Raw genomic sequence first — 27,197 nt, forward strand, 5'->3', positions numbered from 1 at the left:
ATGGAGGGTTATGGGATTGTCCCACTCAACCTAGTATATGTTAGGCCAAACCTGGAACACAGTTCTGGTCTACTAAGTTTTGGTCTTCCCAGTTCAGGAGAGATATGGAAAATTGGAGGCAGTCTAGTTGAGGGCCACTAAGATGATCAGAAGTTTGGTGAAGTTGAAATAGGAAGAAAGGTTGCTGGACTTGGCTGTGTTTGGCCTAGAGAAGAGAAGACTCAGGGGGATCTAACTACAGTCTTGCAATACCTACAAGGTAGTTATAGAGCAGACTGAGGCACTCTCTTCACAAGGATGCCTGATGATAAGACAAAGGGCAAAGGGCATTAGGGGGACATTCCAGCTGGATATAAGAAAAATCCTTCACTATGAGAACAGTATAACACAGGAATATGTTGCCTAGAGAAGAGGTAGACTCTCCCTCACTGGGAATACTCAATATTTGGCTTGACAAGGCCCTGGATAACCTAACCTCAGGCCCTACTTTCAACAGAAGACTGGACCAGATGATCTCCAGATGTCCCTTCCAATCTACACCTTTCTATGAATCTGTTTCAAAATAAATAGCAGTGGATTTAAGTAGCCTATTTTTATTAACACATTTACTAAGCATGGATAGAACTGGTGTGCTCAAGGGCAGCTAATTTCAAAAACATTCCACTGACTGGGTATTTGTTTTGCTAGCAAAATCAGTTGTTTGTATCTGAAACTGTAGGTATACTAACATTCATTTTTCTGAACTATTTGTGATCCCTCTAGTGAACTTGGTTGCTTTCTGGATATCAGCTTCAATACCACTGGGCTATTGTATGGTTTTTGTCTAAATACAGATGCAAGGATTAATCTGTAGCTGACAACTATCCTGTGTGCACAAAACAAAGTAAAAAAAATAGTCTGTCTTTATTTTCTTTTTTTGCTTAGGAAAAAGTTCCTGCATATTTGGCAACATCTCCAATACCCACTGAAGACCAGTTTTTTAAAGACACTGACAATCATTTGAAATCAGGTGAAAATGAGAGGACATGTGCAAACTCAGAAATTCCACAGTCTGTGGAAACAGAGACTGTATTCACTCCAGGTTCTGTGAAAAAGAAAAAAAGAAGAAGAAAGAAATATAAACAAGATAGCAGGAAGGAAGATCAGATCTCTTCTACTGGGACAGAAGAGATTTTTGAAATGGAAATAAGCTCAGATGATGAAAAAACTGTTCAACCCCTAAGGTAAACTATCAGATACTTGCTGACTGCTTTCACTGTTATCACTGAACATTTAAAAGGTGACTGGTACCTTTCTTCTATGCAAGTAATGCATAAGTTTCAATAGGCTCTGGGTAGGCTTTTGCTCAAACAAACAAAACTCCAAACCATTGCCTTCCACATCTTTAGAGAATCCTTCAAGTTTGACTATTTTGTTATGAACATGAAATCCAATTAAGCCCATTCTGGTCAAGAAGTGTTGTCATGATCTATTGTGTGACTGAGAAAAAGTTTTGGTGTAGTTGCTCTGATAAGGCAGAGTGGTCTTCTGGTGTGTTTGGTAACCTCTACACAAACTGCAGTGTGGAATGCCTGTAGTATACCACATCTGAATTTGACTTCTCTGTAACTTGAAGTTTACTTTGGTAACTGAAAACTACATAAATGAATGCTCCTTCACATTAGTAAAGAGAATTCTTTACGTGTGTGTAGTCATAAAGGAGAAAAAAAATCAGTCCTGTATTTTGAAGTGGATAAACTATTAGTAAAGTCGAGCTTGCAGTAAAGTGGTAGCACATACTAATAAGATGAAGAAGTTTGTATGAGTAATAGGAAAGATTATAGTAATAGAAGAAAGCTATCAAGCATATAAATGCTTAAAATCCAGGAAAGGCCTAATCATCAGTTTTATGTGGAAGTTTCTTAGGCTGCTTAACAAAAGAAGTGGACTTAGTTTTTAAACAAAGCAGGCTGCTTTATTGGACAGCATTACTGTTAAATGTAGTACTGTCTGAATAAATTCAAGATCTGGTCTGGGAATTGGAAGAATGTTTTGGTATAAGAGAGTAAACTATAACTGAAAAAACTCCTTCGGTATGGGTCTTCAAGGGAGGCTCAAATTTAATAAATACCAGTCAAAAAAAGGTTAGTGCAACAGAAAAACATGAATCTAACTGTTATCACACCTATGACCAATAAAACAGAACAAACAAAATTTGGATTTTAAAGTGTTTTCTAGAATGTCGGTGGCTTTCTTAGTTAATTTGCCTTATTTTTTTCACTGTCATATTTATGTCAGTGAGTTGTCATTTAGATACTCGCTTATCTGTTTAAGTCTGGGAATCGGTATTTTTTTTGGTTTGAGATTTTTCCTTTTCTCCTTTTTTCCAGTTTAATAAAAGCAAGATCTTTATTCAGTCTTCAGTGTGAGAGTATTAAGACAACAATAACTTGTCATAGTGAAACCGTCAAAAATAAAAATGACCATCAAGTACAGGAAGGAAGAAAATACAACCCATGAATTGTTTATTCTTTATTTAATAAATTATTACAAATGTATGAAGAATTTAGGAAATAATGGCTGTTTTCATCCAGTGTTTAGAATTCAAATTGCTATTCTAGCAAGTATCTTAATTTGACTAGAGATGAATAAAAAAATTGTAGGTTTGACTGAAATGTCAAATGTTTAGTCACAGCTGAACATGGTGTTTCCATAAAGGTTATGCTGGTTTTATTTTTTGTACCCTTTAGAATGAAAGATTGAAAAAGCTTTTTATTTATAAACCACATTTTTTTACATATCAGAAACAGCAGTAGAAATGCATTCTCAGTCAGAGAAGAATGTTACGATGTGAAAGGAAGAAGATTTTGTAAAAGAATGCTGTTTTCTTGTGAATAGTAAGTAAATGCAGGACTGGAAAAATACATTGTAGTAATGGAAGCCCAGAGACAGTAGGTTTGTGGCTATGTATCTGTTAGTAGAGTTCATATACAGTCATTCCAGTGGGCTATCAGGGCAGGAAATAAAATGCTTTGCAATAGGCATACACTGTCTTCTTCCCAGCTAAAGATACAGCTGTGGAAAAAAAGTTCATAAGCTTTCTTTTCACATCCTATGGGGATGTAAATTGATATCAGCAGGTTTGCTTTGATTTGGGTTTGATTTTTTTTTTTTCAGTTATAAATGTGTGGCTCTGAAAAAGAAAAAAAAAGAAATAGAAACTTAACTAACTGTTATTAGACATAACATCAGATTTCAAACTGAAACTGGAAAAGGAAAAGGGAGGCTGATGTTCCAACAGGAAGGTCAAAAATTCAGCCACAGGTACCAGTATGTAATGTCTTATCTAGTTCTATTCTTATAAAGTGGAAAACAAGCTGTTTCCTTTTCCTTGGGAAAATGCATTTCCAAGTGTTTATGCAACTTTTAAAAAAATGTCCTTTGTCTTTTCTAGTTATTATTTAGATATGTTAGTAGTACTTGACTTACCTAAAATAAGACCAGGAGGACTGAGATTACAGTGTATACAGCTCAGAAATAGAGGGCATTATTTCTCCAGGGCTATGGGTGTTAAAGAGTTAAAGTAGTTATCTGTCTCTAAAATCTTATATATTTATTTACACCATGTATAAAGTGGTTAGGGATGAGAAGAAGTGGTAGCACTTATAAAAGTTGCAAAATAAATAGCTTAGAATTGATAGTGCAACTCAAAGTTATAAGTTGATGCACACTGATTTTTCCCCCCTTATTTTCAATAATCTTTGACTGCATTTGGATTTTTAACCTTCAGATTTATCCACTTATGGATGAAATTTGATTTTTTTTTTTGATGCTTCATATGAACTCATTTGGTCACTAATTCCCAGTGAATAAAATCTGTTCAGTACCACTTGTGTGTCATCTTGCCCGCCCTCTCATAATATTGAGGACCTCTCTGTAATAATTTGTTTTATGTATTTACTTAATTGTTCAGTAATACCTTTTCCTTTTTTGGAGATACTTAGCACTGCATACAGAAAAAGATAGTATGAAACACATTTCTGTCACAGTTAGCTTTGGTTTATGAATACAAAGGATGTACAGTCTCTGCAGCTCTCAAGTCAAGCTGTCATCATCAAGTTTCATAAGAATACTACTACTGAATAAGAAGTGGAGCTATTACATTTTTAGAGTTCAGTATTTAACATAGTCTAGACTGTCTTCCAAATGAAAGACTTGTGCAAATGAGGTAGACTACTGTGACTGCTTAGGGTCTAATGGGCAGTACTGAGTAAGTAAATTCAAAATATTTATGTATTTTAATAGATAATGTTAAAATCTTTTCTTTTCTTCATCCATAAGAGAAATTAGTGTTAGCATTCCAAAACAAGTCTAGTGCAACCATGCTGGTAGTGGAGGAAAAATACTTTTTCTTTTTTCTTTCATAATAATGGCTTAAATAATTTGTATTGCATTTTACACTCAAATTCCAGGCTTATCTTCCTTGTATTATCTCCACTGTACGGCCATGATGCCCTTCATCTAACCTCAAAACAAGTTAGTTGTATCCTGAGAATAGCTATTTATTCAACTAAATTCAGAAAGCTGTAAAAAGATCTGAAGAACTTATGATGGTAATATTTAAAAGGAACTTCTGTGTAAAATACAGTGCATGCCAGCTCAATGGGTCTTACTGTTACTTGGCCTTTTTTTCTGTTGTAGATATTGAGTAGACTTCCCAGTGCAAAACAAACCCTACTGTTCAGAAAAGTACACTACTTCTAGCTACTTGTAGTTTATGTTGATTTGTAAACTTGGTTAAATTGTAAGCCTAATACCTACCCCTGTTTTCTTACTGGTTTTAATTTGTGAAATGTGCAGTCATGAAGTGTGTTGTCAAAACTATCTTTTCTGTTTAACTTTTCCAGTCATTCTAAGGTTTACATAGTAAAGGTTATGTGTAAATCTTTATGTTCATCTTTGGGTTTTGGTAATATTAGCTGGCGGTATAGAGTAACATCATTTATGCTATTGTGACTTCTTCAATATTAAGTTACTATGTGTCAATAGTAGTAGATTTTTAAACTTGCAATATTTCCAAGTATTAATAATAGTTTTATATATGTTTTAAGTTGTATAAAGGTGCGTTGCAAACAATGAATTCTTTAAGCTATGCACACCTTTCTTTTGATCTTGGATTTTTAATAACTTATAAGTAACTTTTCTAACTGAATTAGTAATGCAGATTTCTTATAGCTGACTTAATGTCTTATGTATCTCCACAGAGGATCCTCAAATTCATCACCAAAGGGTGAAGAACAAAAAGAATCTTTGATTTATCACTCAAAGGATCATTACCCTTTATCTGATGGAGACTGGTCCCCTCTGGAGAAGTAAGTCACCTTGTAATGTCATCATAAATATAATGATGAATAATTATGAAAAAAATTAATGTGCCTTTTTATTAATTTTCCCCCCTGATCTGAACAACTATCAAACATGCCTAACTTTTGTGATATCAAATGCAGCATTTGATACTTACTTGGAACTTTGGGAACTTTCCTCTCTACTGTATGTATTAAACAAAATTTGTGTCTTTTTTTTTTTTTTCCTTTTTTCCTCCTCAAATGGAAAAAACCAAAAAACTTTCTTATTAAAATTCACTGTTAAAGAAAGAAAATACAGTTAATAAGATTTCCTTAGGTTGAGAAGGGTATGGAAAACGAGTATGTTCCCTATGAATCACCCTAGCATACACAACATTTGATATGCCATAAAGCAGAAGTGTGGACTACGCAAGTTAGATTTTGGCAGGTGAAGTAAATGCAAATTACTTGAGGTAAAGCTAGGTCCTAAACTTGAATCATATTCCACTTCAGAACAGAGGATTTGCTAGTTACTGGAGTATCAGTAGATTGTGGATTTTTACAAATGGCATAATACAGCTCGCCAGTCAGTTTTCAGTTCCAGCAACTAGGGCACTTCTGTTTATGCATTCAAGTTCTTCAGTTTCTGATGTTCATGCTATTATATTCTTTTTGCATTCAGTTTCTAGATTTTTTCAAGGGTCACCCTTTGGATTTCACCACTTCAACATCAATCTCTATTTGCATAAGAAAGCATTCTGTCCATATGCAGTAGTGCTTGAGGTAAATTTTGTACTTTTCCTGAACATTGGACATAGGGAAGGGCATATATATATATATAGCACATAGCATGCTGAGCAGTATCTTGATTCATCTTAACTCTTTGGTGAGTATCTAGTTTTACTGCTTTACAGTTTGACTGAGGAATCTGGCTCATAGCAGATACATTCACAGTGTCATTGAGGATTACTGGTCAGCCTTGTGTGATAGCCATTGTTGCATGTTAGCTGCTCAGCACACAGGTGCCTGTTCTTCTGTATCAATAGGCGGTAGGGCGGAATAGAAGAGATTAAGCTTCAGAAAATAGTTTTTGAAGTGCATATAATCTCTGATTTGGGTATTTCTAGGGCTGTGGCCTCAGAGTCTGAATGTACCACACCATGCTTGGTGCCTGCTAATTCTCCCAGTGCATAGCTTGTTAATGAACAGAAGCAGTTGGACAGGATATCCCATTATCGTTCCTTCTTGTGTTTTGGGCTGACAACCACATCCTCAATTGTACTTGATGAAATGTACTGTTCAAATGTTCCCCAAAGGTTTGTGGTTTGCGACTGAAAAGCAGTCACAGTGTTTGACCCTCAGGATTGACACAGTATTGTATGGATTATATTACCTAGATAATTGTAGCATAGAGGCTGATATTCCTTTTCAGTTCATAAAACTCAAGCTAACATAGACTAGCAGGCTATATCTGGGAGATATGATTCGTGCCTCTCTTCTTGTTTACATATTTAGGGGACAGTCTGCAAACAACTTGTTTGTGCATCATGTAAGATACCTAGGCTGTTTATAGCTTGTTGTTGTTTTGTTGTTGTTTTGTTGGTTTTTTTTTAACAAGAAGCTATCCAATACAGATTGCAGTGTAACAGAGAAATGGGCAATTTTCCTTTCCCACTTTGGGGAGGGGGTTTGGGTGGGGGATTGTCTCTTGCATGAGCCATCTAGGAGAAGAGAAATTTTGCATTAAATTATTTTTCCTAAGCCACCAGAGAAAGATTCTATAACGTAGCCAGGGTACAGTGAAAGAGAAATAGGAGGTTTTAATAACCTCCTATTTGGAGATCTGGAAAAGCTAAGTGACTCTTAGTTGAGGTTGGATGTCTTGCTCTTCAGAACCCTTGCAAGGAGCTAAGGGAAGATAATAGCCTAAGTCTTTTCAATGAGGACACTTCTGGTTTTCCTACTCACTATAATAAAACCAAAAAGCATAACCATTAACTATTTGGTACCTGATACCATAGATGTTCTTCCTGTTTTAACAAGCAATGTTAGCGTGACTAGATCACTATTACAAGCATGGGCCTTTTGACTAAAGACTTGTCCCTGAGAATGATAATGGAAAACTTATGCTTTGGGGGAAGTGGAACAGGCTTAGGTTCTCAAAGCCCTGAAGTATTCAATCTTTTGCAGGTACTACTGAATATTAAGAATTAGTCTTAGAAACAGGTTAATATGTCTGCATGGCTTCCAGTTGACTTGTGATATGGGCGGAACACATTATTTGGCACATAGGGAAAATGAGTTCATATTCTTTCTGAAAACAAATATGTACATGTATTTTCATCAACGTGTTATATTAAATAAGCCCTTCTAACAATACAGAAAATGTAATTTCTGTAGGAAATTATTGAAGGAGAACTGAGGGGGGAAATCTAAATGGTTTCCTTTGTGAGTCCGCAGGTGCTGAAGGCTGGAAATTGACAGCGAGATGATGAATCACCACTATAAATGTCCTGCTATCTTGGATTTTGTGGTGTCAGTCAGAGTAATATGAGGGATTCTTACTGTCTGGATTATGATCTGATCTGTGTACTGTCTATTTTTACAGTCTGAATTGTGATCAGTTTAGTCTTGTATGATATTGCAAAACTCTGGCTCCACAAACCTCCAGAAAGTTTCAGATATGATACTGCATTAGATAACTAATTATTGCAGGAATTTTGTAAGGAAAAAAACCACCATAAATTAAATACCTGTAGGGGTTACTGTAAAATTTTTAGTATTAAATCACAGAGCAGCCCAAGCTGGGAGAGACCCCAAAAAATCATCCGGTCCAACCTTTCATGGGAAAGGGGAGTAGATGAGATTATCTGGCACCCTGACCAGTCACAAATTGAAAACCTCCTGTGTTGGGGGCCATGTGCCTGGGAAGGTTGTTCCAATGAATGATTATTCTCACTGCAAAAAAATTTCTTTCTTATATAAAGATGAAGCCTCTCCTGGTGCAACAAGTGCAAAGACAAGCTCGAAGACCTGCACCTGGGATGACATAACTAAAGAGCCTAGTACAAGCTTCAATCTGTGTGGATGGGGAGCAGCCATGCTGAAAGGGACCTGGGTGTCCTGGTGGACACCCAGCTGAATGTGAGTCAGCAGAGCACCACTGCAGCAACAAAGGCAAATCGGATCCTGGGCTGCTTCTGCAGGGGTTTTACTATCAGAGATAGAGATGTGATCATCCCTTTCTACTTAAGCACTGGTCAGGCCACAGCTGGAGTGATGTATCCAGTTCTGGTCCCTACAATTCAGATTCAAATATTGAGGTTTTTATTATGCTATGAATGTCGAAGTGTGAAAAGAGCAGCATTTCTATAATACACAATATAACTGCCCTGTTGAAGAAAGGATAGAATTGGACCTGTTCCAACACTAAATGCTACTTCAAAACAACCTCTTGTGTTTCCTTTCCTCCCTAAGATCATAAGAGCAAAATTATTTTGAAATCACACCTTTCTAGCATTTTGTAGAGTGAGGAGTTCTGGCTTAAAAGTAGTCTTGGCTAAAGTAAATTTCAGAGGTTTGTTTCTGATTGTGGATAATAACTACTGTAGGAAAAACAGGGTGGATTTTAAAAAGTCATGTAGTCCAAACACATCTAAAGGAAGTTTTCAGGTGATCTCCCTTCCCTCTCCTAAGCTATCTTGTTAATGTTGTTTTCCTCGCATCAGGAATTGGTATTGTTTTGTGCATTTGTGAGATAGGTTTGCAGGACTTTTTTTACTCCAGTCCTGGCATAGCAAGCTTAAATGCTATATTTTCACAGAGGAAAGGAACAGAACTTAAAGCTAATTTCTGTCTTACTTTTGGATAAACTTTTTTTTGTTGTTCTGTTTTGTTTGAAAATGGAACATTGGCTGAGGGGAGAGCTATACCTCTACTGCAGATATAGTGGAGGAATCTGTTTAGGGTGATCGCTATGTAAGTCCTTTAATGTGATTTTGGTTTTAACCTAATTTCTCACTGTCTGAATACACTGCTGGGCTTCTTGCCATGTTCCCAATAATTGAAGCTCTGTTAAGCTGTAGAAAACTCTACCAACAGTAGCTGCACAACAAATGCATTTTAAACACTGTAGCTTTTTTTTTTCTTTTCTTTTCTTTTTTTTATTCTTGTTGATTTGCTAGCCCTTTCTCTGAGCCAGTCTGCCCTAAAAGTGATTCGGAACTAGAAGTTAAACCTGCTGAGAGCTTGCTCAGATCTGAATCTCACATGGAATGGACATGGGGAGGATTCCCAGAATCAACCAAGGTAAATATATTGATTGTCTCTAACTTTGTGAACTGTGTTTTAGCATATCTAAAATTGTTTCCTAAGAGGGGATTGGAAATCTGCTGCGGGTCTTCAGAATACTTCAGCTGAGATAGGAAAGTAGCACCCCCTTGTGGCTAGGAGATAGTCGAATTTGTTGAGTTCAAAAGCTGGTCAGCAAAGTAATTCCAGAAAACCTAACAGTAAAAGTCTGAAATTTTTGAATTTTTAGTTAGAAGCTGAAGAAAGCAATTTAGAAATTAATTTTATTTATTTTAGGCTAAGTTCTAGTTCATTCCAGAGGAACTGTAGCCTTGATAGACTAAATTTTGTATCTAACAGGACAGCTGGTGACAGCAGCCTCGGTATGTCGAAAAATTTATGCTGTTTTTCTTTCCATAGTTTGGTCAAGTCAGCACTTCTTCTGTGCCAGTTTCTTTACTGAACTTGTAAATAAGCTAGTATGAAGTTTCTGTTGCAGGGAACTTTGCTAATAAGGTGGGACATGTTTTATGTTGCTAAAATGCATGTTTAAATTCTTACCTGGTTTACCTGTGACCAGGAGTTGTACCATCAGTACAAGTTTAATGTTTAGACCAGAATAAAACAAACTTGTGAATGGAAAGGATTGACTAGAGTTTTGTTTTTCAGATAACCAAGAAAGAGAAACTGGAACATCCCAGAACAGCTACCATTACTCCATCAGAGAAGACTCATTTTAGAGTCATCCTCAGCTCTGACGAAGTTGAAGATGATGATGATGTGAAAGATTCTGTCTGTACAGTACTGAAACCTGAACCAAGAACTCATCCTCTTCTTAAGCAGATGGATGTTAAAGATTCTCTTGCTTCTGCAATCATAGAACCACAAGATCCGTTGCCATTAGATGCTGATCATCATTCCAGACTATTGGTGGACCCTTTACCAGAAACAAAGCCAACAGCAAAAATTGACTCTCCTTCAAAAAAGAAAGGTATATAATAAAGCTGTTGATTCCTTCCTTCAGCGTGATCTATCAAATTTGAGGCCATAATGGAAAAAGTATAAATGTGCCTTTTCAATTTTTTCCTAATTAAAGTCTTCTCTGACTAAAATTATAATTAAACTCTTGGATTTATAAATGCTACAAGTAAGTCTGAATCTTCACAGTTATGTTTGTATTTAATGTGTCTGGATAGCTTCATCTTAGTAATCTAAATTGTTAAAATTAACAGGAGTGCACAAGCGAAGTCATCATCAGGGGCCTGATGATATTTACTTGGAGGACCTAAAGGCTTTGGAACCTGAAGTTGCAGCGCTCTACTTTCCCAAAAGGTAATTTTGAATTAAGGTTCCGTGGATTTTGGCTTTTGTGGAGTAATCAGTACTGATCTCATTGTGCAAATCTGTTTCTGATTTGACAAGAAACACATTGAAAGATCATGTGGGAGGTCATTACTGAGAGTTTTCATCTTTGTGGAACCTGTATGTTCTGCAAATGGGGGTGTGTGTGTATAATTTTAAGCTGCAGGCTCCTTTTGCACCAGTACTCTATTTTGCCATATTGCCAGCTCTAGATAAGCACATATCAGTTTATTTTTTTGCATGCCCTGCACGTCCCTCCCAACTTTTTTTTATTATCAAAAAAGACCAATTAAAAAAATCCCACAAGATCTTCATGCAAGGCAGCGCAGTCTCAAAATTCATTCATGTTTGTTTGGGGTTTTGGTTTTTTTTTTTTTATGAAATCAAAGCACTTTATACTCCTAAAATACTCTCCAAAAGATTAACTGTAACCTTTGTAAAAATACAGCTTAATAAGGAGCAAGTGTCTATTGGTTTATGTTAAAATTGTAAACTTTTCAGTACTTACTGATTACATTACTTGGGATCAAACGAATAACTCTAACCTTAGATGACAATGTGATATTTCTTACTTAAAAGCCCACCTTTCTTTTCTATTATACTTTTTCCAAACACACAGTGTTCTAAAAACATCAAGCAATGTCCTTTTTCCTTTTATTCTACAGCTTTCTGGTAAAGATTGAGGAGAACAGTACTGCTCTGCAAAAATAGAATGTAGAGGATCTTTTCCTCATTTAAATCCAATTTTGTTGCCGGCAAGAGAAATGTAATTATTTCCAAATTTAGGTGAATGTTAGGAGAACTGGAAACTGTCTATCTGCCAGTATTATGAAGGATTGGGGTGTGTGTTTGTGTCTTTTTTGTTTGCTTGGTTTTAAATTTATATTGTATAATGATATAGTACTTAAATGCTATAGCAAGGTGGGTTTTCTTGAGCAATCACATAGTGTGTTCTGTAACCTAAAATCTGTACATTTTTTTGCAAGTGAAATACGAAAAAATGTGGACTTCTTTTCTTTAGTGATTCTGATCCAGGCTTCAGGCAGTGGACAGAGTCAGATACCCTTTCTGGTTCTCAGTCACCCCAGTCAGTAGGAAGTGCTGCTGCTGATAGTGGTACAGAGTGCATGTCTGATTCTGCTATGGACTTGCCTGATGTTACACTTTCACTTTGTGGAGGTCTCAACGAAAATGGAGAGATTTCTAAAGGTATGTGAAAGACTAAAACATAAACAGTAATAAAGGTCAGGCAGCTAAACAAATGAAGTGGCTTGCATACTCTGACTTCTACCTTGCAAATCTTGGCTGCTTATGCTCATATTGAGAAAAGGGAATGGATAATCTTTCATCTTCTAAAATTCCCAAGCATTTGCCAAGCAGAGATAGCAGAATTTAACCTTGAATTAATCAAGAGCACTTGATGTCTTGAGAAGCTTTCTGTCTCCTTTTTTGCACTATATATTGCATATCTGACCAACCACTCTTGTTCCTGGCTGCAGTACTTGCTTAGTCCTATATAAATCTTCAATTCATGTTCTTTCCAACTGCCTGATAATTTTTCTTCTTTTTTAGTTTTTGGGGGGGGGGGGTTAAGCGATTAAAAAAACTTTGATTATTGTGTTGGACTATCTTTTCTCCTGCTTTATTTTTCCTATCCTAAACGTTTGTTAACCTTTTAGATTTTTATCAGCTGATTAGTCTCTCTCAATGCTCTGGTTAATTTTAATATTGAAGTTGTATGCATTTTTGAGGGAGCTTCTAGGAGCACATAATCTTCATGAACATGTACTGCAACATTTTTAGTATACTTTTTTAATGGTCATCCAGTCTATAATGCATCAAGTGAAATTTAAATGCTTATTAATAAAGGCTCAGAACAGGTCTCTTGGTAATGTGGTAGTAATATTGGATTTGATTTGAAAAAATTGTCTTCCTTGCAGGGGTCTTACACTAAATCATGAATTTCTGCAAACTTGTATAGTCACTACTCATGAAAATGAGATTAGTCAGTGAATAAACAAACCTGAAAAGCTAACGACATCCATCCACTTCCCCTTTTAGTGTAGTATGTAGGCCCCTTACCTGCCATAATAATTTTTAAAGAAAACTTGCTTAGACAAGCATGGATCTTTTTTTCCAGCCTGTGAACTGAATTAGTTCCTACCTCCTCCCTATCTTCCCTCTTCTAATTTCTTAATTCTCATTACTGTGAGTGCTGAAGTGGTACGAGGCCTTCCCTGTTACTAGGGAGGCAGTCACAAGACTCTTGACAGGTAGGCCAGATTAGCATATCTTGAGTGATGTTACAAGATCAGCAGAGACTCTGAAATGACAGAAAGCATTTTCCTAGTTACAAACTAATCAGACATCTTGGGATTTTATATTATTATTTTTAATTAAAATCTGCTTCTATTGCAGAAAAATTCATGGAACATATTATAACTTATCATGAATTTGCTGAAAACCCTGGACTCATAGACAATCCTAATTTGGTAATAAGGATTTATAACAGGTAAATTCTCTATATCATGTAATTAGGTCATAGAAGATCTCATTTAAAATCTACCCTTTAAAGTGAGTGCATTTCTTGGCTTCCATTGCAATTGGTGTTTTTCATGGATCAGTTTCTCAGTCTCAAGGAGAATGATTTTGAACTGAAGATTTGCATTAAATTTAGCTTTAACTGAAGTGAGATTTTTTTTCAGCAATTACCACTGATGTTGAATTATATATAGTAAAATAACTGCTTGCAGAAAACTTGAATATTAGTTGTCAGCAGCAAATATATATTTTCATCAACAAAAGCACAGTTTGCACACTGATATTTATTGATCTTTAGTCGGGTTTTGTAATATCTTATCAATAACGTATTTTAAAACAGGTATTATAACTGGGCGTTGGCTGCTCCAATGATCCTGAGTTTGCAGGTGTTTCAGAAGAGTTTGCCTAAGGTAAATAGATACATGTATACTTTTTTTGAAGATTGTGTATGTAGTAACACATGATTATCTCTTTATTTTGTTGTTCTATAAAAATTAAAAACATGCCTAATTTTTCAGGCTACTGTTGAGTCTTGGGTCAAAGAAAAGATGCCAAAGAAGTCTGGAAGGTGGTGGTTCTGGCGCAAGAGAGAAAGCATGACTAAACAGGTAACTGAGATGTATTTTGATTTTTCTTTTTTTTTTAATTTCCTTAGCTGTTAAAAGATGAAAAAATTGTAATGTGTCTGAAGTGCCTCAGAACGCTGCTCATATAGCACTGTCACTGATTGCCAGGTGAGAGTTACTCAGTGTTGCAGTAGCTGTAGCTGCTTCTCTATATTTAGTCTTAAATACCACACCTTTATTTGCTGTTGCTAGTTGTTTCAACAAAAATTGTTGTATCCAGCTGTTGCACAATATTCTTAAAATTCTTTCTTCTAAGCCATAAGCAGTTGGCAGAGCTACTGTTCAGTCACTGCAGTATGTTTTAGTAATGTATACACGAATAAATAAGTAGGTGCTGTGCTGCATGATAGATGTTTTAGACTAAATTAAGCTTTCTAAGCCTTGAGTATGTGCCTTAAACTTACTTCCACCTCCAAAAAGTGAATTCTAAGCTTAGAGGTTGACAGCTCCTTTAATGCTAAATTCATCATGTTAAACTAGCAGTTCTCAACTTCTGGCATGCAGTTTTGTTTCCTGAAATAATAAAATGCTTCAATGGATCATTTCTTCATAAGCGTCCTTTTGTTAAATAATTTACAGAATGAGTGATTCTGAGACTTAATATAGTTTATGTACTATATTGATAGCTATATGCTTAGCTGTGAACTATGAATGACCTTGGATCAGTTTAAAATGCTTAAAATGTCAATATGTTTTTTATTATCATGTTGCTTTAGATACCAGAGGCAAAAGAGGGGAAAACTGACACACAAAGAGCAAATGAACTGCCAGCAACTATAAAAGAGCAAGTTAATAGTAGGTGTGTTCCTGTCTGAAGACTGTTTTGTGGACTGAATAGTGTCTTTTTTTTTTTTTAAATGAAGAATTCAGTAGGAATTTACTGTGGGAAGAAACATTTTCCTCTAAGCTACCGGAGAGGAACCAGATGTGTTTAGCAAACAATTCAGCAAAACAATGTGGCAGCAAACATATTAGGAACTACAAAAACACTACAATTATTTCCTAAATCCTATTGTGTTTACTTCTTAAATAGTAACGTAATTGACAAAACAACAAAGACATATATGGTAACCTTTAGCAATGGGCACTACTCTGTAAATATAGTGGTATTCTTTCTGAGATACTGTTTGGGTTTTTTTTTTTTTAAGTCTAATATTGTTTGAATAATTTAAACCATATGCATTTTTTGTAACAATTAATTCAAATAATAAAATAGTATTAAATGCAGCACACAAGTTGCCCAAGATCGTGGTTGACAACTAGCAGTATTTAGCACAAAACTGTCCCAGTCTAGGTAATTTATTGTGCGTGTTCGTATTCTCCCATGATTTTACGAAGATACTTGTAAATGTTGTTGGTGTCTTAAAGATTTAAAAAACTAAATATACTGTGATTGATTACTTCAGAGAAATTAAATGCTGCTTTTAATCTTGAAATCTCTAATTAGCAGAAAAGTAAGTCTGTGAATAACTGTAAAAGGTGAGCTACTCCACTAACTTATCTCCCAGAGTTTAAATTATGTAGTAACTGTGGCAGTTTATTTAAAAAACAAAACATTGTTACTCATTCAGTACCTGTTTTCATCTGCAGTTTACCTAATTCATCTACACAGTATTAGTGACCACTTGACACTGTGTCTTTACTAAACCCCTTGTGCGTGGAGCCAGCTAGTAATAGGAATGTTTAGAGCTCCACCAATACTAGCATGCATTACAAGTCTTACTTGCTTATTGGCATATACTAGTTTTATCTGGGTATTCACTAGACCATGGACTTTGTTAATCTGTGCTATCAGGCTAGTTGCAAATCCTCAACATCAGCAGAAATTACTCTTGCATAAGAATCGTACACCAATAAAGAAGGATTTTCTGTAGCTTACATTTATTCTGGTTGATGTCATGTTAGACCTCCAGAAGATGATTCTTCTAGTGATGAAGCATCACAGGAGTTGAAGGAATCCCTGAAAATAGATTCTGCCCCAGCAGAGCATCCAACCCATGGGAACATTACATCTTACAAGAAGTCACTTAGACTGTCTTCAGACCAAATAGTAAGTGGCACACCTTTCTTGTACATAGGATGCTTCATAATTCCACTCTGATTCTAACAGTTGGACTTTTTCTGCTTTTTAGAAGTGATGCATAAATACATTTTGCAAATTAAAAATTGATCTTTGGGTTACTTTTCTAGCAGTAGAAAAAAAGAATGGGGAAATTTAAAATTTAAAAAGAAATTTAAACTGTTTTCCTGTACTAGTGTGGGCAGCTGCAGGGAATTTTTTATTAATTTTTTTCTGTTGTGTTTTTTTAAGAATCTGTGTTTGGATTAAAAAAAAATAATAATTTCTTATGAAGTTCTATAGTCAAACTTCTACATTAAGATATTGTCAAAAAAGTGACATTGTTGGCTTCTGCAGTTTGGAAATCCTGGGATCTGAACAGTCTAATAATGTACATTTAAATTGGTATGTAGTTTATTCATTGCAGTCTAACTTGTAAGTTAGTTCTGCTATTGTCTAAATGTATGATCTTCATCACGGAAGAATTTTGGGGAAAGCATCCACTAAGTAGAAAATACTATTGCATACTATAGCAAACTGGGGCTTCCATTTGATAGTACCGTAAGTCTACTGTAATAGCAAGAATTTAAGCAGTAGGGAGTCAAATATCTGCTGCTGTAAGCAGATGTAGGAACTATGGACAAATACATGTACCCAGACTACAAAACAGACTTTGCCGGCAAAACTGCCAGTGTTAAACCATGGTTCATTTTCTGATGAGTTAATCAAAATAGACAAGGAAGAGTATATAAGCCATTTCTTGTAGCTCATTTATGATTCTAAAAATTGTACAGTGAGGGCAACTTATATTTTCAATTACTTTGATTTATTCTAAAGGCAAAGTTGAAGCTCAGAGATGGCCCTAATGATGTTGTATTTAGTATTACAACCCAGTATCAAGGGACTTGCCGTTGTGCAGGAACAATATATCTCTGGAACTGGAATGATAAAATCATCATATCAGACATTGATGGAACAATAACCAAGTAAGTATCATTGGGGTTTTTTTTTCTTTTCTTTGATCCTATCATGCTTTTCAAAATAAGATAAAGAAACTTGATTTAAGATGACTATTACAGAATGTTCATTAAAAGTCATGAAAAAAACTTGTAGAAACGTAGAATCTTTTAGGTTGGAAAAGACCTTTAAATCATAGAGTCCAACTGTCAACCAGACCACTAAACCATGTCCTGAAGTGCCTTGTCTACGTGCTTTTTGAACACCTCCAGGGATGGTGACCCAACCACTTCCCTGGGCAGCCTGTTCCAATGCCTGACAGCCCTTTCAGTAGAGAAATTTTTTTCTAATATCCAATCTAAACCTCCCCTCGTGCAACTTCATGCCATTTCCTCTCGTCCTATCTCCAGCCACCTGACAGAAGAGACCAGACATCCTTTCAGGTAGTTGTAGAGAGCGATAAGGTCTCCCCTCAGCCTCCTTTTCTCCAGACTAAACAACCCCAGTTCCCTCAGCTGCTCCTCCTAAGACTTGTGCTCCAGGCCCCTCACCAACTTGGTTGCCCTTAACTTGTTGCTTTGATTTTAGTTTGTACTTGCATTTATAGCAAACTAGAAAATGTCTTTTAAAAGAATAATGCAAAGGTGATAATGTTTACCATGTGACTAATGCCCTTTCAGTTAGACTTCTCCAGATTTAGCAGCCATAGGTTAACTTGGAACTGACTTGTGCTGTATGGCCCCCCTAATTGCTCTGTCTGGAGTAGTCACTAATTCTCTTTTGAAATTAAGACCTTCTGCAGAGATATTTATCATTATAAATTATCATTATCATCATCAAAATTTATCATTATAAATTGTAGATTCATTAGTGGTTGTCTTTAACAAAACTCATATACTTAGTATCAGCTATCTCTGATGTTGTTTTTAGGTCTGATGCTTTAGGACAGATCCTCCCTCAGCTTGGCAAGGACTGGACTCATCAAGGCATTGCAAAACTCTATCATTCCATAAATGAGTGAGTATGTAATCCATGAAGCAATTAGGGTTTGCTGGAATTTGGGAATTAATGGGCAAGTAATTGGATTGTTGTTAATAATTATGCAATTTATTACAATTTGTTGGTCTAAATGTTGGGAAGTAAGCTACTTCTGTCATTCACAAACAAAACTAAGTTCTTTCCCCATATGTATAATTTTACAGGAAAGGAAGCCACCACTTTTACTAATGCCCTTCTCAAATTTTTGATTCTGCATTTTAATTTTTAAAAACTGTGTGTAATATTGTTGTGACTAAAAAAAGAGAACCATAATAGCAATAATTTCTCAAACAGTCATGCATACCTGTTTCCACCAACTCAGGTTGATCACAAAGCATATTACAAACATGGCATAGTGTAAATTCAAACCTAAATTGTGTCCTTCCAATGCCTAAATATTTTGTGTTTTAATGTGTTTGCTACCAAACTCAAGTGAATGCTCCCTAGGATAGATTTCATGTTCTGAAACAAGCCTAATTAACAACGGGCCACTTCCACAAAGGGAAGGTTGGTGGCCTGGGTCAAGTTTTCTGTCACTTTTTTGCACTGCTGACAAAAGCCAATGCAGTTCAGTAAAACAGTAGAAAAGAATTCAGCAAAACAGCAATTTCCCCTTCCCCTCTCTGGGTTAGTCAACTGAACATGCTCACCTTGTGATCTCCAAGAACCTACAGAAGCAGACTGTGTGCCTTCTCCCTTGCAGCAGTGGTGAGGTGTTTGCTTAGTTCAAAAGTGTTGTGAACCACACACTTATAAATGTAGTGTTCATCTGAGAGGTATATAGCCTTATAAATATTTATGCCCAGTAACTTAGGGCAGAATAAACCTACATATTTCCTCCCCTTTCAGATTTAATCCTTTGTTTAGCAAATTTTTTTTTAAAATATAGTGATGCCAGAAACAATACTTGCTACTGAGGATAATCATAGGATGATCAACTGTTAAACACTTCACAATCCACTTAAAAGAATCAATTTTTATCTTTAAGTTTAGTAGTCTTTCTTTCCCCCCAAATATTTGGGGTCTTAGAATCTATTGTTGGCCTTCATTCTGTGGCTAAATTTTGTCTGTGGCCCCTGGCAGTCCGTGGGAGATAACCTGAACTTTTTTTTTTTGTATCCAGTGCATAATAGAAGAGTAGTTTTGGAATTATTCGGAATCAAGTCTTTGAAAATGCACATAAACACTCAAGTCTTCTGTGCATGCAGTAACTGTGCACAAATCTGTGTAATATGAACCTACAAAGTCTGCAGGAAAAATTTAGGGGCTTGATGAATGCTTCTTGCTATCTGTCCTTCACTCTGTGCTGCAAATTCTGCCAACAACCTGAAAAAATCCCAACAACCAAGACAGGAGATCTGGCATCTGATATTATGTGATGTAGATAATTTAAATAATTGCTGTCATCCTACAGCTGGGCTGAAAGAAGCTGGATAAAACCAATGTGGCACTTATTTAAACACAATCTAGTCCATCTAATTGTGTAATCTGAGTATTATCATCCCTGTCTTTTTTGCCCTTCCTGTTTCTCAGTTTTGATTGACTCATGTCTTTAAACTATTATATGCCTTGCAGATTTTTTTAACAGTGGAACAGTCTTTTCCCTGTGTGTGTGCACAGCACTGCAACAAGTCAATACCTAAACTGGTGCCTCTGGACATTGCTATAACTGTATACTTATGTTGGCAAAGAAAGTCTTCAGCAGGAATATGAACTAAGTTGATAATTCTTTTCTAGAAATGGCTACAAGTTTCTGTACTGTTCCGCCCGTGCCATTGGGATGGCAGATATGACCAGAGGATACCTACACTGGGTGAATGACAAAGGAACAATTCTCCCCAGGGGCCCCCTCATGTTGTCCCCCAGCAGTTTGTTTTCTGCCTTTCATAGGTAAGCATGTGGGATTTCATACACCCATTCCTTCCCCATTCAGAGGAAGAAGCAGATCAAAAAGCTTTGGCATGCTGACCATTACAACTGTAACTAAATGATCCACTCTGTGCTAGATTTGCTACTGAGACTTGATGTCCCTCTAGTGATCATTTATAAGCTATTTGTTTTGTCTGAATTTCACTAGCAGTATACTTCTGTTTCTGTGGGCATGTTAGAATTGGCTACGAGACACAAAATACCAGTCACAGAGCAGCTCATTTTCCCTTTTCTTCATTCCTCCACTCCATGACTGATTACTATTAGGTTCTGTTTATATCAGTACAATTTTGTCTTTTCAAGTATAGCTACAAGGATTGTAGTGCAGTGCTACTATGCAAGATAGAGGGAAAAGAAAAAAAGCTGGGGAATATAGACTGTCCTACTAAATGATCTTGCAATATTGGACGTGCTCCATATATGACTACTTAAAAAGCAATATGGAGTTTAGCTATGGTTCAACTCAGTTGATCTTTTGAACCAGCCATAGTCTACCTGTTCTTGATGGGAAGAGCTAATAGTGGAAAAGTCTTTTTGGTTTAGCGCTTTTTTTTTTTTTTTTTTTTTTTTTTTAGTAAAAACCATTGATTCATGGCTAGTAGTGACAGCAACTTGCATTAAGGTCACTAATAGGCTTTCTGCACTCTTTTGTCAGAGACAGGAGTTGTAACAAGCTTGTGTGTACTTGATTAGGTCTTCTGATTCAGATGGTCATCCACAATAAAAGCAGTTCACAAATTGCATTCACAACTGGGAATTTCATGCCATTTACTTAGCCTACGCACAGGTTATTCACCTATTTTTTTTTACTATGGATATTGGAAAACAGCAAATGTTTTATTGTTTTGTTGTATCTTTTATCATTCTTGGAAAACTATTGACCAATATCTATCTAACTACCAATGCTAGCAACAGGAAGCAATAAGAATATAAATATCAGATAAATGGAGGAAGGAGGATACCCTCTATCAAATCATTATTTAGAATTTGACTGTTGAAATTTTATTTTAGGGAAGTAATAGAAAAGAAGCCTGAAAAGTTCAAAATCGAATGTTTGAATGATATCAAGAATTTGTTTGCTCCCAGTAAACAGCCTTTCTATGCTGCTTTTGGAAACAGGCCCAATGTAAGTGTGCCCCTCTCTAACTAAAGGGTTAAAATGCATGAAGTACTTGGGAAGCAAAAGAAATAAGCTTTTCTTTTTGTGTCTATTCTGAATAAGAAAATGGGACACTGGTGCTTTTATGGGTTTGGTCAGGAAAATCCACATGCAGATACCTTAAATAAAAGCTGCTAGAGCTGCTTATATGAGAAAGGTTACAAAGATGTGATCGTATTCTCAGGATTTTATTAAATATGTGCCACCTTTCCATATTTTTTTTCAGCATTTTTGACAGCTTTATAACTTAAGGTTATTAATTTAGTGCTCCTCAGTCTTGAATCCTTTTTCCTATTGTATGGTTCCTGTATTTTCTCTGCAGATCAATGCTATTGTAATTGAGCTAGAGAGAGAGGAGGTATTCCAAGAAGAATATTGTCACAAGGAATAGTATTGTGTGGTATAGATTTTGTGTGTGTTTGAGGTCCCAGGCTTGGGAACAGGAACTTAGGGGCTGGGGGTGGGGGAATGTTTTGTTATGGTATGTGTATGTTTTTAGGGGTTTGTTTTGCTTTGGTTTTTTGGCTGTTATTTTGGGGGCTTTCTCTTAAGCGGCAGTTTTATGTACCCTTTTTGGATCAGCTTTTTCTCATTCCTTCAAGAAATTGTTATGTAATATTCAATAAGGAAATGTTTAAACATGTGCTTTTGTTTATGCTTTTTGCAGGATGTATATGCCTACATGCAAGTGGGAGTTCCAGACTGCAGAATATTTACTGTGAATCCAAAGGGTGAACTGATCCAAGAACGGACTAAGGGAAACAAATCATCGTAAGATCATTTTTGTTATTTCAGCTAAAGAAAGCATTTAGGAATAAGACTTACAAAATAATTGTAATTGTGACCATGATTCGATCTCCTATTACATACATCACATAAAAATCTTATTTGCCAGAGACTTACAGCTTTGGATACTTAACTGAAACTTTTCAAAAAGAAAAGTAAACTGGTGAAATAAAATTGAAAATTGCTTCTGCAGTAGTGATGCCTTATTTGACTACAGCTTTCTGGTCTAGACTTCTAAAGCTCCTTTTTGGCTACAGTTGAACAGTGACTAGACTGTTAAATAATGATCTTTCTTCTTTTTTAATATAGATATTACAGACTAAGTGAGCTTGTGGAACATGTGTTCCCATTGCTTAATAAAGAACAGAGTTCTGCATTTCCGTGCCCAGAATTCAGCTCCTTTTGCTATTGGAGAGAGCCTCTTCCTGACCTTAATATGGACGACCTGGCCTGAAAAATACTTCTCACCTAGAGATGGAATTTCATATTCAGCTACTCCAGTTTAAATGTGAAGAACTTTCTTAACAAAGATGCTAATTTATATACTGGTACCATAAGTCTTACTAAAGAAATCGCTTTAATTCCATTGGTTTAAAACAAAGAAAATGCAAAGCTACTGTCAAAAAAATTTTTTTCTTTTGGGGGGTGGTGGTGGTTGTTTTCTTTATTGCTTGTCTTTATATACCTGTTCTAAGGCACTTGAGATTGGCCTGTTATTGATGGTCATGGTACCCAAGTGCTTCCGGGCAACTAAATGCTGAGGTAAATTATGACTTTGCATTTTCATCAATACAGACCTTATTGTAAACACAGATTTTTTGTTTGTTTGCTTTGGTTTTTTATTACTCTTAATAGTATATTTTCTAAAATGAAGCCAAAAAGTATACGGAAACTGCCAAATAGAATGTCAGACCTATTAATAAAAAACGTGGTCTAATGTTCAGATGGGCAATTAGGCCATTTTTGAAAGGAGCCAGAACCTAAAACCAGTGTGGTCTTTCTCAGCTAAAATACAGAATATGTGTAGACATTACAAGCCTGACAGACTCTGAAGATGCAAAATTCCTCTTTAAATGTAAATATGCCTTTTGTCACATGTACAAGACTGTGCTTGTACAATTCATGCTCAAACTAACTCCGCTTATTACTTTTTTACATGCAGTATTTAAACTATTTAATGAGCTTGTTAAAATGAAAGTTGTCTTCAGATACTTGTATGGCTTTTGCTGTTTTCAGGCTGCACTATGTCATGTTAAATTTCCATCAGGAAACATCTTGAACGTTTCTGTAAGAGTTGGGGAGCTGGCATTTTTATTTCCTTTTTCAACACAGAGATGATGCATATGTGTGTGTATGCTGTGTAGGCCAGTAAAACGTATGTACAGATTATATTCAGGGAATTGTAATACTAAAAAAAATTATGTATTTAATTGTCTACTGCAGGTCTTTCCAGAATTCTGTATTGAAGGTTTTCAGTAGCTGGAAGGAAATGCAGCTCAATAGTGAAATTCCAGGTATGAGAATGGTTAAATGCTGCAAAGCAGAATAAAACTTTTTTCTTTCTTTTCTTTTTTCTTTTTTTTTTTTTTTTTTTTTTGTTTTTAAATTTCGGGTTAATCATAAACATCATGCTGGTCATTCCTCAGGTTCAGATCAGAGCCTGTGAACAAATTGCATTCCAAGCCTAGTGTTTATCAGCTGTAAAAGCAGCTAGTATTTCTCTCTCCAAAAATACTTGAAGGCAAAGGTAGTTTTGCTTTTTGAGTTAGTGCATTTAACTTCTGGACAAATCTATGATGAGAATGTATCATTCCACCATGCCAGAGGGTTAAGGACTACTGTCATTTAAACATCAGCCCTGGGCTTTCTGGGCACACAGTCTTTTCTGTCACTCCTTAAGCAAGTTCCTGGGACAATGCAATAAAGATCCTTCCAGGGGCAATGCCCAGAATTTCCACCAGGATCTGGGCCGAGCTCTGCCCCGTACACAGCTGCCAGTGGGAGCAGGGAAGTGTGCAGGCAGGTGTGAGTGATCTTTAGAAGGCATTTGTATGGCTACCTGCTGTGGTGCCTGCACCGGGGCTGCTCTTCTCACAAACAGCTTGGGCAGGCCCTTCTGCTTCAGCTTACTTGGGCTGAATGTAGGAAAAGAGCTCTCTTCGTTTCACTACCTGCAAAAGAGTATATTTAGAGGATTTTACCCACCCCCTGGAATATTTTCTTTCCTTTATCAGGCTGAGTAGTCTTAACCCACAGTTCTGATATAATACCAGCTAATGCTAAACATTTGGTGAACTGCTTGGGGGGATCATTTCTAGATAACTATGTAAATGAAATTACTTTCTTTTTTTGTTTTTCCTTATAAAACACTAGTGTATTCCTGTATTTATAAAACATTAGATAAAGAATGGGGGGAAGCAAAATCAACATGGAACCTCTCTTTCAAAGCAGGAGTATGAGTGGGAAAGAAAACATACCTGTCTGTCACAGTAAGCCATGTTGATAAGTGAATTGAAAGGCATCCTTCTTGTTGTGCAGTAAGAACAATACTTTCTGTGACTATTTCAGCAAATTCTTGGTCCTGTCACCAATCTACTCAGAGTTTAAATGGATTTCACAGGATTCAACTCAAAGGATACTTTGCTTTTACTGGTTTCTTTTTTTTTTTTAACTGGCAGAGGCTTTTTTCCTTTTTTTACCTTTTATTCCATAGATTTCATTAGAAACTGAAATTTTCATGATCACCAAGTGCTTTGAATATGAATGGGATCTGAGCTTTTAAGACACTTAAATACTTTAAAATAAATAAATAAGAATCCAACATAATAAAGTATTTTAATTACAAGATGAAATATTCTATCTAAAGATTCTATTTTACATAAAGTGAGTGAAGTTGCCTCTCCTAAAACAGTCCATTGTGGATATCAAAGCTTTCTTTACCACACTTAACTTATTCTTGGTGGCCCTGGTATTACACAGGTTTTCTAAAAATAAAACCACTTCATGAAACTGGGATGGGTTTCCAAATGGGACAGATTGTTACCAAGGTTTGTCTGTATCATTCTTGGTTGATTTTTTTTTTTTTAACTCGGTTAATTTTTTTCTCTTCACTTCAGTTCCATTCATCTTTTCAGATTGTCATAAAGATAAGCTGTGGATTTTAAGGTGGGGACTTGAGTAAATGAGCAGTGTGGAAAAATCGTATCAGGTATATCTCCAAAAACATATAATTTAAGCTGGTATGAATATGGGGGTTGTGTGGTTGTAGACAGCTCCTCACTCTGCTAACCTGTTACTTTGCATTATAGGGATGTCCAAAAAGATGCTTAGTTAAAAATTTTTCTTTTTTTGTTCTGTAACAGCTACAGTTTTGATATTTGGTTTTTGATAAAATGTAAAAGTGTTATTGAATATTTCTGATATGCATAGGGCAGGAGTTCGTTTTGTTGTTCTAAATCTGGCTTGTATTTGAAGCTTTTCAGATTGTTTGTTTGTTAACCCTGCTTAGGGACAGAATATGGGGGCACTGTACCTACCATTGCATACCTATGTAATTTGGACTGCTGGGCACTTTACTGACTCTAGAAAAGACATCTCATTAGTATCAACCTGTAGGCTTGTGCTGCAATATTAATATGAAGTGGGGTAAATAAGAATTATGCATTAGCCTATCCTTTGTTACCTTAGTTGAGAGAAGTGGCCTGAAACTAATGTTTGAGAACAAGTTGTGCTATACTTATTTAAAATTAGCACAAGATAAATCATTCTTTCTGTGAAAGAGGAACTTCTAAATGTGTATGTCTGTAGGCGCATGCACACCCCTGTTAAGACTGTGTTGTTGAAGATGCAGATACTCTTAGCATTGGAACCATCTCAAAGGCTGAGTCAATGATACTTATCTGGGAATAAATAAGGGACATTGCAATTCAAAACTTGTTAGTAACTTGGACATTACCCGTTTCTCTAATGACTTAAAGATCAGTAACTTCAGTGGTACACATTTCTGGATGATTTTTTTTTTTACTGTACCAAGCATGTTTGTACTTCAAAAAGTTGGGCTCTCATCCCTAACAGTATACAATTGCATGTGCAATCTTGGCTCATGTACCCTTAGCTTCCTGTCATCAGTATACTCCTAAAACTTTTTTTTTCAAGTGGAAAAGTTTTAACACTTGTGTCAACTCCATTATGGAACTTCTGAAGCAAACTCTGAATCCGCTTATGGTAAAGACAAAAGAGATGAGATTTCATGTTAATATTTCATACAAGTCTTCTAGCTGTCATATGAATGAGAGTTGCTTAAATTACTGTAATGCAAATTCATAATGAAACATCAAAAATAGTGAATTTGAGATGCCTTTAAAGTGTCACTTTTGCCTGAAGTTTTAGTTTCCAAAGTTGAATTCTGCTGAATAGAATGAAATTGCTTGGGATTTTTTTACAGTGTTAATTACTTCCAGATGAATGTTAAAACATTGGTTTATTTTAATGGTGGGAAAACTCTCTTCAATCATTTGTTTCATTTTTTATGTTGAAGATGTGGAATACTTGATTGTTAAGCAACCCAATCACTGATAAGGTAGCGTGTTTAAAATTGTCAAATCTGTGATCATACCAATACCGTGGTTTTTGTTAAGACTGGACTATCTCGGGTACAGTAACCCACACTTCAGTGCAATGTTTATTGATGTTCAGAACAATGTTATCACAATAAACAAACTTAAACTAAATGTTTTCTTCAGTTTGTACATGGGAATTCCATTCTTGAATTGCTGATTTAGTAAATGTGGGTTTATTTAAATTGTATTCGTATTTTACATGGAATTCAAGTTGATCTTCTAAGGACTATAATACATCTGCTTTCTCTCACATGTGGTTTATTTTTTTCAGAGTATTTATACAACTGATAAATAATTGCTGTCATCAGACTTACATTATGTGCCAGTACCAGTATTGGGTTATAACTATAACAAAAAGCAAACAAGCATTAATAATATAGAATAGCAGGTAACAGATGCATGACTTGGGAATACACAAGCTGCCTTGAAGAAAATCTTGCAACTGCATAGTTTGAGCTCTTGTAAATCTGCCCTAATTTGGAGTTTTATCTGAATTCCATCCAAGTT

The 27,197-nt window shown here is 35.8% G+C and overlaps 1 protein-coding gene across 3 annotated transcripts in view; it reads left to right on the top strand.

The window, feature by feature from the left end:
• LPIN2 (lipin 2) overlaps positions 1-26,801 on the top strand; it is a 48,067-nt gene extending 21,266 nt beyond the window's left edge. For 2 of the 3 annotated variants that reach the window (XM_069779097.1, XM_009925847.2), the window contains exons 4-20: positions 925-1,223; positions 5,244-5,351; positions 9,509-9,632; positions 10,284-10,605; positions 10,847-10,946; positions 11,998-12,185; positions 13,395-13,488; positions 13,858-13,927; positions 14,036-14,125; positions 14,860-14,942; positions 16,049-16,193; positions 17,040-17,188; positions 18,090-18,176; positions 19,935-20,087; positions 21,138-21,252; positions 21,953-22,056; positions 22,381-26,801. In XM_069779097.1, the coding sequence (XP_069635198.1) occupies positions 925-1,223; positions 5,244-5,351; positions 9,509-9,632; positions 10,284-10,605; positions 10,847-10,946; positions 11,998-12,185; positions 13,395-13,488; positions 13,858-13,927; positions 14,036-14,125; positions 14,860-14,942; positions 16,049-16,193; positions 17,040-17,188; positions 18,090-18,176; positions 19,935-20,087; positions 21,138-21,252; positions 21,953-22,056; positions 22,381-22,525 (2,376 nt within the window). In that variant the 3' untranslated portion in view covers positions 22,526-26,801. The remainder of the gene's footprint in view (positions 1-924; positions 1,224-5,243; positions 5,352-9,508; positions 9,633-10,283; positions 10,606-10,846; positions 10,947-11,997; positions 12,186-13,394; positions 13,489-13,857; positions 13,928-14,035; positions 14,126-14,859; positions 14,943-16,048; positions 16,194-17,039; positions 17,189-18,089; positions 18,177-19,934; positions 20,088-21,137; positions 21,253-21,952; positions 22,057-22,380) is intronic. The other variant, XM_009925850.2, reaches the window with a different exon arrangement.
• Positions 26,802-27,197: the final 396 nt, after the last annotated feature.

Source organism: Haliaeetus albicilla, chromosome 3, assembly GCF_947461875.1.
Source record: "Haliaeetus albicilla chromosome 3, bHalAlb1.1, whole genome shotgun sequence".
Lineage (NCBI taxonomy): Eukaryota > Metazoa > Chordata > Aves > Accipitriformes > Accipitridae > Haliaeetus > Haliaeetus albicilla.